At 66.1% G+C, this 12,995-nt stretch overlaps 2 protein-coding genes and 2 non-coding genes across 5 annotated transcripts; 2 read left to right on the top strand and 2 right to left on the bottom strand.

Annotated features, from left to right (window-relative positions):
* Positions 1-1,949: 1,949 nt before the first annotated feature.
* Positions 1,950-2,022, bottom strand: TRNAF-GAA (transfer RNA phenylalanine (anticodon GAA)). The gene has a single exon. It is a non-coding gene; the product is annotated as a tRNA-Phe (tRNA).
* A 118-nt stretch (positions 2,023-2,140) lies between these two features.
* TRNAN-GUU (transfer RNA asparagine (anticodon GUU)) lies at positions 2,141-2,214 on the top strand. Its single transcript has one exon. It is a non-coding gene; the product is annotated as a tRNA-Asn (tRNA).
* A 27-nt stretch (positions 2,215-2,241) lies between these two features.
* Positions 2,242-7,788, top strand: NDUFS7 (NADH:ubiquinone oxidoreductase core subunit S7). The gene is made up of 8 exons (XM_077860723.1): positions 2,242-2,497; positions 2,823-2,856; positions 3,355-3,423; positions 3,815-3,932; positions 4,930-5,109; positions 5,200-5,246; positions 5,844-5,932; positions 7,632-7,788. Exons 1-8 carry the CDS (start codon positions 2,482-2,484, stop codon positions 7,727-7,729), a joined length of 651 nt encoding a protein of 216 aa, XP_077716849.1. The 5' UTR covers positions 2,242-2,481; the 3' UTR covers positions 7,730-7,788.
* Positions 7,789-8,464: 676 nt separating this feature from the next.
* Positions 8,465-11,004, bottom strand: GAMT (guanidinoacetate N-methyltransferase). 2 transcript variants are annotated; one of them, XM_077860722.1, is made up of 6 exons: positions 10,772-10,998; positions 10,035-10,180; positions 9,830-9,893; positions 9,562-9,629; positions 9,299-9,409; positions 8,465-8,814 (listed from the first exon to the last, which is right to left on the bottom strand). In XM_077860722.1, exons 1-6 carry the CDS (start codon positions 10,950-10,952, stop codon positions 8,674-8,676), a joined length of 711 nt encoding a protein of 236 aa, XP_077716848.1. In that variant the 5' UTR covers positions 10,953-10,998; the 3' UTR covers positions 8,465-8,673. The 2 variants fall into 2 exon arrangements, with proteins under 2 accessions (XP_077716848.1, XP_077716847.1); XM_077860721.1 differs by lacking the exon at positions 8,465-8,814 and adding an exon at positions 8,890-9,102 and having other exon boundaries at positions 10,772-11,004.
* Positions 11,005-12,995: the final 1,991 nt, after the last annotated feature.

Here is a 12,995-nt window from a genome sequence, read left to right as displayed (position 1 = left end):
CGGCCCTGGCCTGCGCTCATCCTGCGGCCTCCCTTGGCTCTGGCGGGACCCCGGTTCTGCTGCTGGAGCCCCACTCGCTTCCCTGGCCAAGCCGGCCCACTGTGGATCCTGGTGGGCTCACCCTCAGGCCGTGGGGTGAGGGTCAGCTGGGGTGTGGGGTCAGCTGGGCAGACCCGAGGGGGCCCTGGAGAAGCAGGTGCAGCCGGACTGCCTCTGCAGCCTCAGGAGGACACACTGCCCCCAGCACAGCGCCCTGTCCACCGCGAGGCTCCCGTCGGCCCGCCCCTCACTCCCGGCTCCTACCCTGCTTTCCCACTGGGCGCTGCACGCACCGGGCCGGGTCTTTCGACTGGCGTCCTGGGTGCTGTGGGGGGCCGACCCCATTCCTTGATGCCAGGAGCCCCCGCCACGACAAACTGATGACAGTCTTGTCTCTTTCCCCTGCCCCTTCCCTCTGGACTCCAGCACGCCAGCCTCTGTGTGGCCTCCCTGCTGCCCCCTTGGGGCCCCTCCGCCCTGAGTCCCACCACCCTGGGCCCACTCCTTCTCCCAACTGCTTCCTCTCCGGACTCCAAGGCCCTGCAGAAGCTCCTCCTAAAGTTGGCTTGGTCACCACACACCAGCGTCCCTGCTTCCTGACCCGGGGAGCTGCCCTTGCACACACCTTGGCTCCTCTCCAAGTCTTTGTTTATCTAAAAAAACAAATTCTAAAAAAGTGCCGTAGTGGGGGGGTGGCGCCTAGTTGGCTCAGTCTGCTCTCAGGAGTGTGAGTTAGACGCCCACGGTGGGTTGTATTTTTCTTCAAAGAAAAATACAACCAATTCACAGGGCGCCTGGGTGGCTCAGTCGGTTGGGTGTCTGCCTTCGGCTCAGGTTGGGATCCCAGGGTTCTGGGGTCGGGCTCCCTGGTCAGCGGGCGTCTGCTGCTCCGTCTTCCCCTGCACCCCCACCCTGCTCTGCCCACTTGGGCATGTGCACTTGCCCACGTGTGTCCTCTCTCTCAAAATCTTTAAAAAAATAATTCACGTACAGGGTAAGAATCTGAAACCTCGGAAGCCCACGCACACAAGGAACAGCCCCCGACTCACGGCCCTGCTGCCCCCGAGCTGGCTCGCTGCCCCCCGGCCTCCCTGTCCACCTGGCCTCCCCCTCGCTGGAGCGGCCTGCTGTGCATGGTCCCCCCCCACCCCCGGCGTTCCCTCTTGTGACCTGGCAGCCCAAAGACACTCGCTTGTGGTTCCAGTGGGATTGGAAACGCACTGAGCAGCTTGGCTGGGTGACTCAGGTCTCAGGAGGTGGCAGGCAGAGGTGGCCCCGGGGCCGCGTCCTCTGAATGTGCGGCTGGGGCTGGGGGCTGGGTTCCCAGGGTCCCTCACTCTCCACGCAGGGATGTGTCGGGAAATCCGAGCACTTGCAGAAAGCTCAGACTTCGGTAAGGGACCCAGTTTGGTTCAAGAACTGCCGCAGCTGCGTCCTGCGGTGCGAGCTGACAGGAGCGTTGGGCGTTGGGTACAGGGAGCTCTCCGTCGTCCACACGTGCTCCGTGACTCGGGCTGCCCTAAAAGGCTCAGTTTAAGTTAGAGAATCGGCGGCACAGGCCAGTGGGCGGCGGGAAGGAACCCAGAAGGGCTCTGGGAGCTCCCGCAGAGCCAGGCCCGGCGGGCTGTGCGGGGCTCGGGGCCTGCAGCGGGCCTCAGTTTCCCCCAAGTGTAAAACTCCAGCAGGATTGCGAGAATTGAGTGTCCTACAAGCGGCGACCACCTTGCGCTCCCCACTATGCGGGTCTGGACGTTGAGCAGCGTTCCCATCCCGCCACTTAAAAATCACTGGGAATCGGGGCGGGAGCCAGGGTCCTGGGGGTGCGGACCCCACGTTGGCCCGAGCCCGCGGCCTGCCCCTGCCCTCCTCCCGGCAGAGGCGGCGGCGCTCTGGGAAGGCGCCAAAACGGATGCCGAAACCCGGGATCGAACCAGGGACCTTTAGATCTTCAGTCTAACGCTCTCCCAACTGAGCTACCTCGGCCGGGCGGCAGGGGCCGCTGCTGCCCCGAGTCCCGCCCCCGCCGGCCCCGCCCCGGCCCCGCCGACTTCCGGGCTGCGCGCGCCTCTTAGGCCCGCGGGGGGCGCCGGGCGGCAGCGCCGTCTCTGTGGCGCAATCGGTTAGCGCGTTCGGCTGTTAACCGAAAGGTTGGTGGTTCGAGCCCACCCAGGGACGCTCTTTTGAGCTTTTGCCGCGGGGCCGAGGAGAGGGCGAGGCCGCGCCCGGCTTTTGCGGAGACGCCCCCGCGCGCCCGAACCCCCTGCCCGGGGCCGCGGCGGGGGCGGGGGCGGGGGCGCGGCCGGCGGAGGCCCCGCGGGCGGAACGTCCCAGGCGCGGGTTCCGGTTTCCGCGCGGCGGCCGAGCCGCTGTGGGAGGCGGCCCCGCGCACCCGGAGCGCGGAAGCGGACGGACCGCAGAGGTTGTTTGAAGGCCGAGGCGGACATGGCGGCGCTGGCGGGTGAGCGCGGGCGCGGGCGCGGGGCGGTGACGGGGCCGGGGCCGAGGCCGCGGGCGGGGGAGCCGGTGCGGCCCGAGACCCGCCCCCGGGGAGCGGCTGCCGTGCGCTCGGCTGCGGCCGGGACCTGCACGTGCAAAGGCCCTGGGGCCCGAGCGGCGCCGCTGCAGGACGGGGCCCTGTTCCCGGGTGGCGCCGTGCGGGTCACGTTCTGAAGGACGCGTCCTCACCGAGCGCCTGGCGAGTGGCGCTTAGACCCGGGGTCCAGGAAGGACGAGCCGGGCGGGGCCTCCGCGCTCACCGCCTGCGCCCCGGCCTCTCTCCGCAGCTCCGGGCCTGCTGCGCCGGACCCTTGCTCTGCGGTGAGTGTGCGGTCAGGAGGGCCGTGGGCGCAGGCCTGGGGGGACAGCCCAGGAGGAGGCCAGGCCGGCCCGCTCCCCTGTTCCCTGCCGCGGGAAGGCGGGGCGGCCCCAGGACAGCAGGCGGGTCCTGAGCAGCGTCTGGGCGCAGAGCCCGGGGGGCTCCAAGGGGGCTCCAAGGGCACGTGCACAGACCTGCTCTGCTTTGATAAGGCCTGTTCCCCAGGAATCAAACATTCCCTGTAAAATAGACGGCGAGACCCTCCCGGAAACGGAGGCCCCCGAGAGGAAAGCAGAGCGTTCGGACGGGCTCAGCCGACCTCCCACGGGGGCCCCTGGGTGCTGTGCCGCGGGCGGAGGCGGCCGTGGGCTGGGGAGTCGACCAAGCTTTATTTACAAAAAGGGCCTGGGGCCAGGGGGGCCCCGGGCTGTTTCCCTCCCCCTGCCGGGTGGAGCGGGGACACCCAGGGCCCTCTTCACGGGCACCCCCTCTCCCCGCAGCTCCGGCGTGGGCGCGGCGACACAGGTGCGTGGTGTCCACTCCAGCGTGGCCGTGGACAGCCCCAGCAGGTGAGGCCGGCCTTCCGGTGACCTGCGCACCCTAAAGCCTCCGTTTGGCGCAGCAGCAGCCCTCGGTGACTCCGGGGGCCCCCCTCCACCCACCGGGGCGATGCAGTGTGGGTCCCTGCCCCGGCCCCCAGGGGTTTCGCCTCCGTCCAAGGCCATAGCTGCACGTCCCCAAACCACAGAGCCAGGTTCCCCAGGGGACAGAGGCCAGCAGGGGCCCCAGCAGGGCAGCCGTCCCCGGGCCTGAGTGCGGGGTGCCGTGGGCCCCAGAGCAGGCCGTGGCCCCAGCCGGGTGCTGCCCTCTGAGGCGCTGCTCCGGGCTAGACCGTGGGACAGGGGGGCGGGGTGCCCGTCTGGCTGACGTCCCCCTCCCGGCCGTGTGTTCCATGTCCAGCACCCAGCCCGCTGTGTCCTCGGCTGGAGCTGTGGTCCCCAAGTCCTCTGCACTTCCCAGCAGCCGGGGCGAGTATGTGGTGGCCAAGCTGGATGACCTCATCAACTGGGCCCGCCGGGTGAGCCCCCGGCCCCTCGCCCGCCCTCGGGCCTCTGGCCACATGCGCCCCTGCCCTGCTTCCTGGGCCCTCCCTGACCTGCCCCCTTCTGCAGATCGCCCGTTTCTGTGGATTCCTCTAGCTTCTCCTCCGATGTAGGAGTGGCTTTCTTTGACCTGGGAAAGTAGTGCCTGCCTGGACCGGTGGCTCCTTCCTGGGAAAGGCCCCCACACGCTGCCCGCCCCCACCCTTCACCCCGGGACAGTTTGGGCGGCGTCCCCCAGGATTGTGCACACATGTGCATGTCCCACGAGTGCTCCCCTGTGTGCGGGGGGTGCCCGGGCTGTCTCTGTGTGTCACAGAGGGGGCCACCAGGGGGGCGCTCGCCAGGGTCCACAGCGCCAGCACACAGGTGTTCCTGCACTGTTGGACCTAACGGCGCCAGCCTGACGTGCTGTCCGGGTTGGCCTTGGGTGTAGCCCAAGCCCTGTCACCCGTATTAGGACAAAGTGGGGCAGGTGTCCCTGCCTAGGCAGAGACCACAGAGAAGGCTCTGGCTGAGGAGTGCAGCAGGGAGAGAGGAGACCCCGGATGGAGAGCGAGTGTCCTCCACGGGCATCCAAGAGGCCTTCCTGGAGGAATAGGCGTTTGGAGTCCTGGGACACCGGGAAAGGGTACCAGCAAGTCACTGGCAGGGGCTGAGCCCCAGGGTCTGGAGCTGTGCCCCCTGTGGCTTTCCAGGCCCTCAGAGCGGCCGTCCCTGTCCCAGAAGGATGGTATTTAGGACGTGCTGGGTTATGTGAACTACATCCTTGAAGCTACTTTCACCTGGGCCGGGGTGTTGGGTACGGTGCGTGCTGGACGGCGTCGGCACACGAGCGTAGCTCCCTTTACCGTCCCGCGGAGCACACTGGGTCACTGGGTGGGCAACGCACGTCTGAGGGCCCCTTGGAGCCTGGCCGATGGGCTTTGAGCTTCGGGGCCCAGGCACCCCCTGGTTGAGCCCCTGCCCCCACAGAGCTCCCTGTGGCCCATGACCTTCGGCCTGGCGTGCTGTGCCGTGGAGATGATGCACATGGCGGCGCCCCGCTACGACATGGACCGCTTCGGCGTGGTGTTCCGCGCCAGCCCGCGCCAGTCGGACGTGATGATCGTGGCCGGCACGCTCACCAACAAGATGGCCCCGGCGCTCCGCAAGGTAGGCCTGGCCCGGGGCCCGCCACCTGCCGCCCGGCCTGCAGCCGCACCCACACCCACACCCACACCCACACCCGGCCCTCTCTTCCAGGTGTACGACCAGATGCCGGAGCCACGCTACGTGGTGTCCATGGGGAGGTGAGTGCCCGCCCCAGGCTGGCGCGCTCTCGCCCGTCCCCACTCCGTGGGCCGTCTGCGTGCTCCCCGCCGCCCTCTCCCTGCCCTTCCCCGTGCCGCCAGCAGCTGCTTCCTCACCTGGCCGTTCTGCTGAGGTAGAACTTGACCCGTAAAGCCCACCCTGTTAAAGTGCGCAGTTCTGTGAGGTCCATGCATTCATGGTGCTATCAGCTGTTGCCCCTACTTCCAGAACGTTCTATCACCTTCAAAGGAAACCTCGTCCCCATCAGTTGTCACCTCCCCCACCTTACCTCCCAGCCCCCGGCCCCCTGAGCCCCTCCCTGTCCATGGACGAGCCTGTCCTGGATGTGTCACACGTGGACTCACACCCCGTGGGGCCTCCTGTGTCTGGTCCCCTCCCTGAGCATCGGGGGCTCGGGGTCTGTCCATTTGTTCCTGCTCCCCCTGGTCCCACAGCAGGCCTCAGGTGGCCATTCTCTTTTCTGACTACATCCATTCCTGCCCATTCCTGGCACCTGTTTGTACCTGAAGGCAGGGGTGCATGGGGCGGGGCTGTGGGGTGGCCAGCGTGGCCCTTACGGTGCCCCTCCCCACCAGCTGTGCCAACGGGGGAGGTTACTACCACTACTCGTACTCTGTCGTGAGGGGCTGTGACCGCATCGTGCCCGTGGACATCTACGTGCCCGGTAAGCCCACCCCTGCCGCGTCCCGGGGCCCCCACGCCCCTGCAGAGGCGGTGCCTTGCCCTTGTTTAAGGACGAACAGATGTGGGTCCAAGCAGAAGAGCGAAGCCTCAGCCTTCTCCTCCCTTGTCCCTCAAAGGTCCCCTCGACGGCAAAGTCTTAGGTTTCGCCCAGAGGGGGGCCCAGGCTGGTGCCGGAGGCTTAGCCAGCGCGGGGTGGGGCGGGGCGGGGCGGGGTGGGGCAGCAGCCATCTCTAGACCGCGCATCCCGTGGTTCCACCTGATAGAAGCAGAACCAAAGGAACAGGGTTAAAACACAGAGAGTGGTTCCTGGAACCTGGAACGGTGGCCACAGGTTCTCGTTCTCACGAGGGATCGCGGGACTCCTTTGGACCCGGTGCCAGGTGCCGGGAGGCGCAGGTGACGTGCAGGTGACGTGCAGGGCCCCAGGTACATCAGTCAGAGTAACAGGAAATAGTAACATTTCAACGTGTGTCCCTTACGATGCTTACGATACATTTTTACCAGAAAAGGACTGGTGGTTTGTCTGAAGGTCACGCGCGGTTGGGCATCTTCCCGGCCACACGCGGCCCCTGCCCCTGGCATCCGCCCGGACAGTGTCGGGTCGGGTCAGCGCAGTGCTTCGCCTGCCCACAGAGGCCCCGTGTCCCTGGGCTCAGTGCACACTCAGCCCGACCCCCATCTCCGGAGGGCAGAGGACAATTGAGGCCTGTTATCCACGTTCCCCAAGAAGTTTAGGTCACATTCTGGCATCGCTCAAAAGGACATTGGGTGGTGGTGATTTGTTTAGTGTCCTGCGGATACGTGAGGGCCTTTGCCCCGCCAGGCCCCAGGGGAGCCCCCGTGGTGGAGGGACAGCCCGTCTGGTAGGGGAGGGCACAGGGGACTCCATCCTGCAGACCAGAGGCCAAGCCCTGGTCAGCTGCTACTTGCTGGACATGTGCCCTGGGACATGTCCCCCCGCAGAGCCTCCATGCCCCGTCACGGGCACCCTTGTGGTGGTTCTGCAGATGCTGGGTCCAGGGCAGGCCAGGAGTGAGGACCGGGGGCTGTCCTTCAGGACCCTCAGGTCCCGGGCAGGTCCTGTGGGTGGTGACCCGTCCCTCTGCCCCTTGCGGTGGGCTGTGGGGGACAGGGACTGTAGGGGAGCGTGTCCCCAGGGCTTCCCCTCCTCCGTTGGGCCTCCTGCGGTTCTGGCTGCTCTGCCCCCTTGAGTCTCCCCTCCCCACCTGGGGCTCGTGTGAGCCGGGGTCGAGATCACCCAGGCTTGTCCTGGTGGAGGTCCTGAGCCAGGTCATGGGGAGTGGGGGCTGGACAGGGCAGCTGGGCCTGTGTGGGCAGCCTGGTCCTCCCCATTGCTGTGGCTTGACTGCAGGGTCTGGAACGGGCTCCTCCCCTGTGAAGGGCTGACCCCCAACCTGGTCAGGACAGGCTGGGGTGGTGCCAGCCAGGGGGCCCCATGGCTCCCCTGCCTGACATGGCCCTGCTGCCCCCTCTTCCCAGTGCCCTGTCCAGCCTGTGGGTGCTGCCCTTTGCCAAGCGGCAGGGGGGTCGGCCAGACCCCAGCAGGGAGGTCCCAGGATCCAGTCATTGGTCTGGGGGCACCGTGGCTGCCCTCCCAGCCTGGGTGCTCCACCCACTCCCTGTCAGCAGGGAGACTGAGGCGCAGCCCCCCCGCACAGGCTGTCCCCCCACCGCTGAGGCCCTGCTGTACGGCATCCTGCAGCTGCAGAGGAAGATCAAGCGGGAAAAGAAGCTCAGAATCTGGTACCGCAGGTAGTGCCGGCGCCCCCGGCCCCTGCGGCGTCCTCAGGATGGTCAATAAACCCGATACACCCACCCTGGCGCCACCTCCCTCCCTGTGTGACGTGTGCGGAAGTGGGGGCTCTGGGAGGGGTGACGTGCTGTGCGGGTGGTGAGCGCTGCGTGGGCAGGCTGTCCTGTGGCTGGAGAGCTGACCCTGCACGCGGTCGCCCCAGGCCCACGAAAGAGGGGAGTGGACGGGTCCCAGAGGCTGTGGAGAGAGAAGCGGATGGCCCCGGGGTGACCGGCTGGGTGCTGGAGGGTGACGGAGCTGGGGCGGTGCCTGTGGCCGCACCGCATCTAGGGGGGAGCCGAGGGTCCTGGGGAGCACAGCTGGGTCCAAAGGTCTGGCCTTGTTTCAAGGCTCAGCCTGACAGGTGGGATCAGAGCCTCCAGGCTGAGGCTCTGGGCCTTGGGCCGCCACCCAGTGAGGCCTACGCAGCTCTGCCCCCCTCCCCCCGCCCCCTCCGGACCTCAGCTGCCAACTCTGGGGGGGCGGGGGGGGTGGCCTGGCTGCGAGCTGTGCATCTGCCACGACCCACGGGTCCTGGCCGCTTGGCCTTGGGCACAGGGAAGCTCACGTGCTGTCTCAAGTACTGCTGCACAGTAGCCCCGTCTCCCCGGGTGCCCTGGACAGATCCTGGGTTTTTGTGTATTTGGAGGGGCAGGAGGCGTCCACGAAAGTGCGCGTTCAGTGCGTGCTCACGCTGCATTGCTGTTAGGGCAAGGCCGGCATTAGCATTTATTTTATCCTGAACGACCCTGGGAGGAAGGGGTGTTCCCATTGCAGCGAAGGGCGGGAGCCCCCGTCCTCCTGCAGGTGTGGCCCGGGCTGGCGCCCACGGCTGTGAGACCCAGGCCCACACTCCCAGGGGTAAGGCACTGCGCTGGGCACGGGACAGGCCTGAGGCCCGGCCGGGCTCAGTGCTTGGTGACCAGGGGCGTGATCATCCATGGGAAGGCGTAGTAGCGGCACTCGGCCGGCGGGGCCAGCTCCATCAGCTCCGTGCGGATATCCTCCCGCCTGAAGCCTGCCTCCAGCAGCGCTGGCACCTGGGTCTCCTGGCGGGAGGGAGGCGCCCGGTCATTCTGGGGCCGTGGGGCCTCGGAGGACACCCAGGGTGCCCGCTCCCCCCAGGACGGCGTTTACAACTACCAGGGCCCCTGGGAGCCGGCGGGCACTGCAGCCCGACTGCAGACCCACAGAACCAGGAAGCCCAGGTCTGGGAGGGGGTCCCCCAGGTATCTAACCTCGGGTAGCAATTCCTGGTACCGTGGGGTGCCGGCAGGCCGCCCACCCCCCGCACATCCTCCCAGGCAGCAGGGCCAGGTGCCTAAACCAACACAGACCTGTTGGGTGGACGAGGGGGATGCCTGGCTGGGGACCCGGCTGTATCACTGTGTCCCGAGGGCACAGTCGTTTCGCTGAGAGACCTTACCTGACCTGTAAGTGGAGGCCACCATCCACCCAGGAGATCAGCCCCTGAGGCCAGGGGCCCTCCCCAGGTCACAGCCCCCAGGGGTGCTGCCTCGAAGGCTGCCTCACCTCGAACATGGTGGTGATGTCTGAGTACTTGGACTTCATCAGCTCCCCCCAGGAGGTGAGGTTGCAGTAGGTGAGGATGCCCCCAGGCTTCAGCAGGCGAAAGGCGTGGCCCTGGGCAGGGGACCGTGGTCAGGAAGGAGGTCTGGGCTGTGGGCCGCAGGCATTGCCCAGGCGGCCTCCCGTCTCCCGGGGGAGGGGTGTCCTTGTGTGAACAGCTGCCAGCCCCGCTGGCCCTGGGAACCGTCCCAGCAAGCGCGCCCTACCTTGATGAAGTTGAACTGGTGCGTGTGCCAGGTCTCCTCGGACAGTGGGTACGTGTCGTACAGGATCCCTGCGCGGGAAGTGGGTGGCCACAGGTCAGGCAGCGTGTGCCCAGGACCCGGGTGCTTCACCCCCAGCTCACGGCATGCTGCCTCCTCCCACGGGGCAGCGGCTGGCAGTGGTTCATCGGGCACCCCAAGTGCCCCTTAGAGGGTCTCTCTGCAAGCCAAGCAGAGGCGCTCCCCCTCCCCGGCTCCCAAGCCCCCTCACCGTCAAAGTGGCCATCTGGCAGGGTAGGTGCCACGTCCTCCCACAGGCCCTTCAGGGGAACCACCTTGGGGCGGGGAGAAAAACAGGAGTGAGGGTCCCAGGTGTCTGGATGCCCCCCGCCGTAAGGGAGAGGGCAGAGGTGCTGGGGGAGAAGCCCGCCGTGTCCAGCAGGCCCCAGCCCCCGAGAGCGGGCGGAGGCGCGCACCTTGTGTGGCTGTCGCTGCGCCCAGGCCTGCAGCCGCTGGAAGACGCCGTCGTTGCACTCGATGATCCAGTGCTCACGGATGGGGGCCTCCTGGATCCTGGAGGCCGCGATGGCCATGCCGAAGCCCACCTCCAGCACCCGGCCCCCTGGTCACACAAAGAGCCCAGTGTCACACGCCAGGCTGGGGCCGGGCAGCGGCCGGGAGGAGGGGGCGCGGGGCAGGGCCTTTGCGGAGAGACATGTTTGCCGCAAGGACAGAAGGGCACAAGTGGGGCAGAGGCGGAGGGTGGAACACGGCAGCCCTGAGAGGGCACAGCCCGGCCGGGCCAGGGCCGAGGGACGCGTGGGCAGCGGGTGGCAGGCCCGGCCTCCGTGGGGGGGTCAGACCCTGGACTTCGAGCCCTGGAGGCGCTTATCTCTTGATGTGGTTACTTTTCTCTGCCCTCCCAGCCTGGCTGCAAGGAGGGGGGCGGGCTTGAGGCCTCGGGCCTGGAACCGCTGGGGAGAGAGAGGGGACACCCTGGTGTGCGCGCCCCGCGGGGGGAGCCCTGGGCGCCGGGCACGGCCGCCGACAGCTGGGTCCCGGCCTCCCGGTCCCGGAGCTATTCTTAGCGCGGCCTGGCCCCGGCCTGCCCGCTCCCGCCGCCGCCGCCGCCCCCCCCCGACCCCAGCCGCGCCCCGCGCCCCGCCTTCCGCGGCCGAGAGCAGGGGCTGGGCGCGCCCCGGCCTCAGTTTACCTCTGGAGGCGGCGGCGGCGGCCAGCGCGTGCATGTAGGGGGCCTCCCAGCGCTCCATCACCGGCTTGCCCAGGATCTGCAGGTGCATGTCCGCCGCGTCGTAGGCCGCGGGCGCCGCCTGCCACGCGGGGCTGCAGTTCTCGCCGGGGGCGAAGATGGGGGGCGCGGCGGGGGCGCTCATGCTGCGGCTGCTGGGGCTGGCGAGCGCGGCCGGGCCCTGCGAGGCCTTCTGGGCCGGGGGCGGGGCGGGGCGGGGCCGCGGGCGGGCGCCGGGCACCGGGCGTCGGGGAGCCCAGGGTCAGCGGGGCGGGGCGGCCCGTCTGCCGCCTAACGGGAGCCCAAGGTAGCCGCCCGTGCCTCGCTGTCGGGGGCCAGCGCTGTGGGGCTCCCCGGGGCTCCCATGCAGGGGAACCTGCGGGGCCGGACCCACTGAGCGACCCCCGCGCTCCTGCAAATTCTGCGGGTTAGAAGCCCCGCACCCGGGGTGCGGATCAGGCCGGGATCTCGGGGAACCCTCGGAGGCCGCTGCCCACTCGGATCCTGAGCAAAAGTGATGGGGGGACCAGCTCCGCGCCTCCCCGGGGCTTCGGGGTCCCCAGAGACCAGGGACCCCGCACTGTCACCTACATGCCGCGTGGGCTCCATCCCGAAACTTAGCTACGGGCACAGTTCAGTCTGGCAGCACCTGGCACCTTAGACGAACCGGGTCGGCGCCAGCTTCCGCTCGCCCTCCCCTCGGGCGGGCTAACCCCTGCGCCCGCTCACCGTGGAGGGCGACCGACTGTGCTCCCCCGCGGGTGGGCCCTCCGGGGGAGGCCCCACTGGGAGCTGTGACTGCCCGCGCTGCACAGCCTGCAGGCCTGGAATCGGGGCGGCGGGGACTTCCTGGGGGTGCGCGGCAAGTGGGTGGCACAGGGGATACAAGGAGGGATGTGTCTGACCCCACAGCACAGTTTTAAAAGATCCTATGTATGTATATATATAAAGTACAAAGATGCAATTTGATTAGAAAGGCGATACATTTGATCAAAACATTCACATCTTACAGAATTGGCATCAGCCTGCGGATCACTCCTCCTGTTGTTTTGCTACAGTTTACAGTGGTTTTACATTTTTATTTTTTAAGATTTTATTTATTCATGAGAGACAGAGAGAGAGAGAGAGAGAGAGGCAGGGACACAGGCAGAGGGAGAAGCGGGCTCCATGCAAGGAGCCCGATGAGGGACTCAATCCCGGGGCCAAAGGCAGGCGCTAAACCTCGGAGCCACCCGGGGATCCCCTACATTTTTAAATAGTTGAAAAACCAAAAACCAAAAGACAATTTTATGATACATGAAAATTACATGACATTCACTTTTGCGTGTGGGTAAAAGGAGCCCGTTCGCTGGCTGCTGCCAGGAGGGCCTCCCCGCTTTCATGTTAACATTTGTTAACATCAGGACTCTGGTGCTTTCTGGCTAGAATAGTACAGGTGAGTCATCACTATGAAACCTTATGGCCAACAAAACCAAAAATTTACACTAGTTAGCTCTGTACACAAAAAGGTTTGCCATCCCCGTTGCAGAGCAATGGGCCATGGGAGGTGACATTCATTCATCCATCAGACATATACAGAGTACTTGACTTTGGGGGGTCCCATCCTGACTCCCCTGGAGCTCATAGCCTACTGGGTGGGGGAGATGAACAAGAATAAGCAATAAGTGGGGCACCTGCTGGCTCAGTCTGTGGAATCATGAGATCTCAGGATCATGAGTTTAAGCACCAGGCTGGGGATGGAGCCTGCTTTAAAAAATTAAGTTTATTTTATTTCTGTTTATTTATTCATGAGAGACACAGAGAGCAACAGAGACATGGGCAGAGGGAGAAGCAGGCTCCCTGCGGGGAGCCCGATGTGGGGCTCTATCCTAGGACCCCGGGGTCACGCACTGAGCTGAAGGCAGGCTTAACCGCTGAGCCGCCCAGGCGTCCCCCAAAATTTATTTTATTTTCCAAAATTAATTTTAAGATTTTATTTATTTATTCATGAGAGACACAGGCAGAGGGAGAAGGAGGCTCCACACAGGGAGCCCGACGTGGGACTCGATCCCGGGTCTCCAGGATCACACCCTGAGCTGAAGGTGGTGCTAAACTGCTGAGCCACCCCCACTGCCCCCCAAAATTAATTTTATTTTTTTTCAAAATTATTTTTTTAAGTTTTTATTTATTTATGATAGTCACACAGAGA

Source organism: Canis aureus, chromosome 19, assembly GCF_053574225.1.
Source record: "Canis aureus isolate CA01 chromosome 19, VMU_Caureus_v.1.0, whole genome shotgun sequence".
Classification (NCBI taxonomy): Eukaryota; Metazoa; Chordata; class Mammalia; order Carnivora; family Canidae; genus Canis; species Canis aureus.
This window is presented reverse-complemented; position numbering and strand designations above follow the sequence as displayed.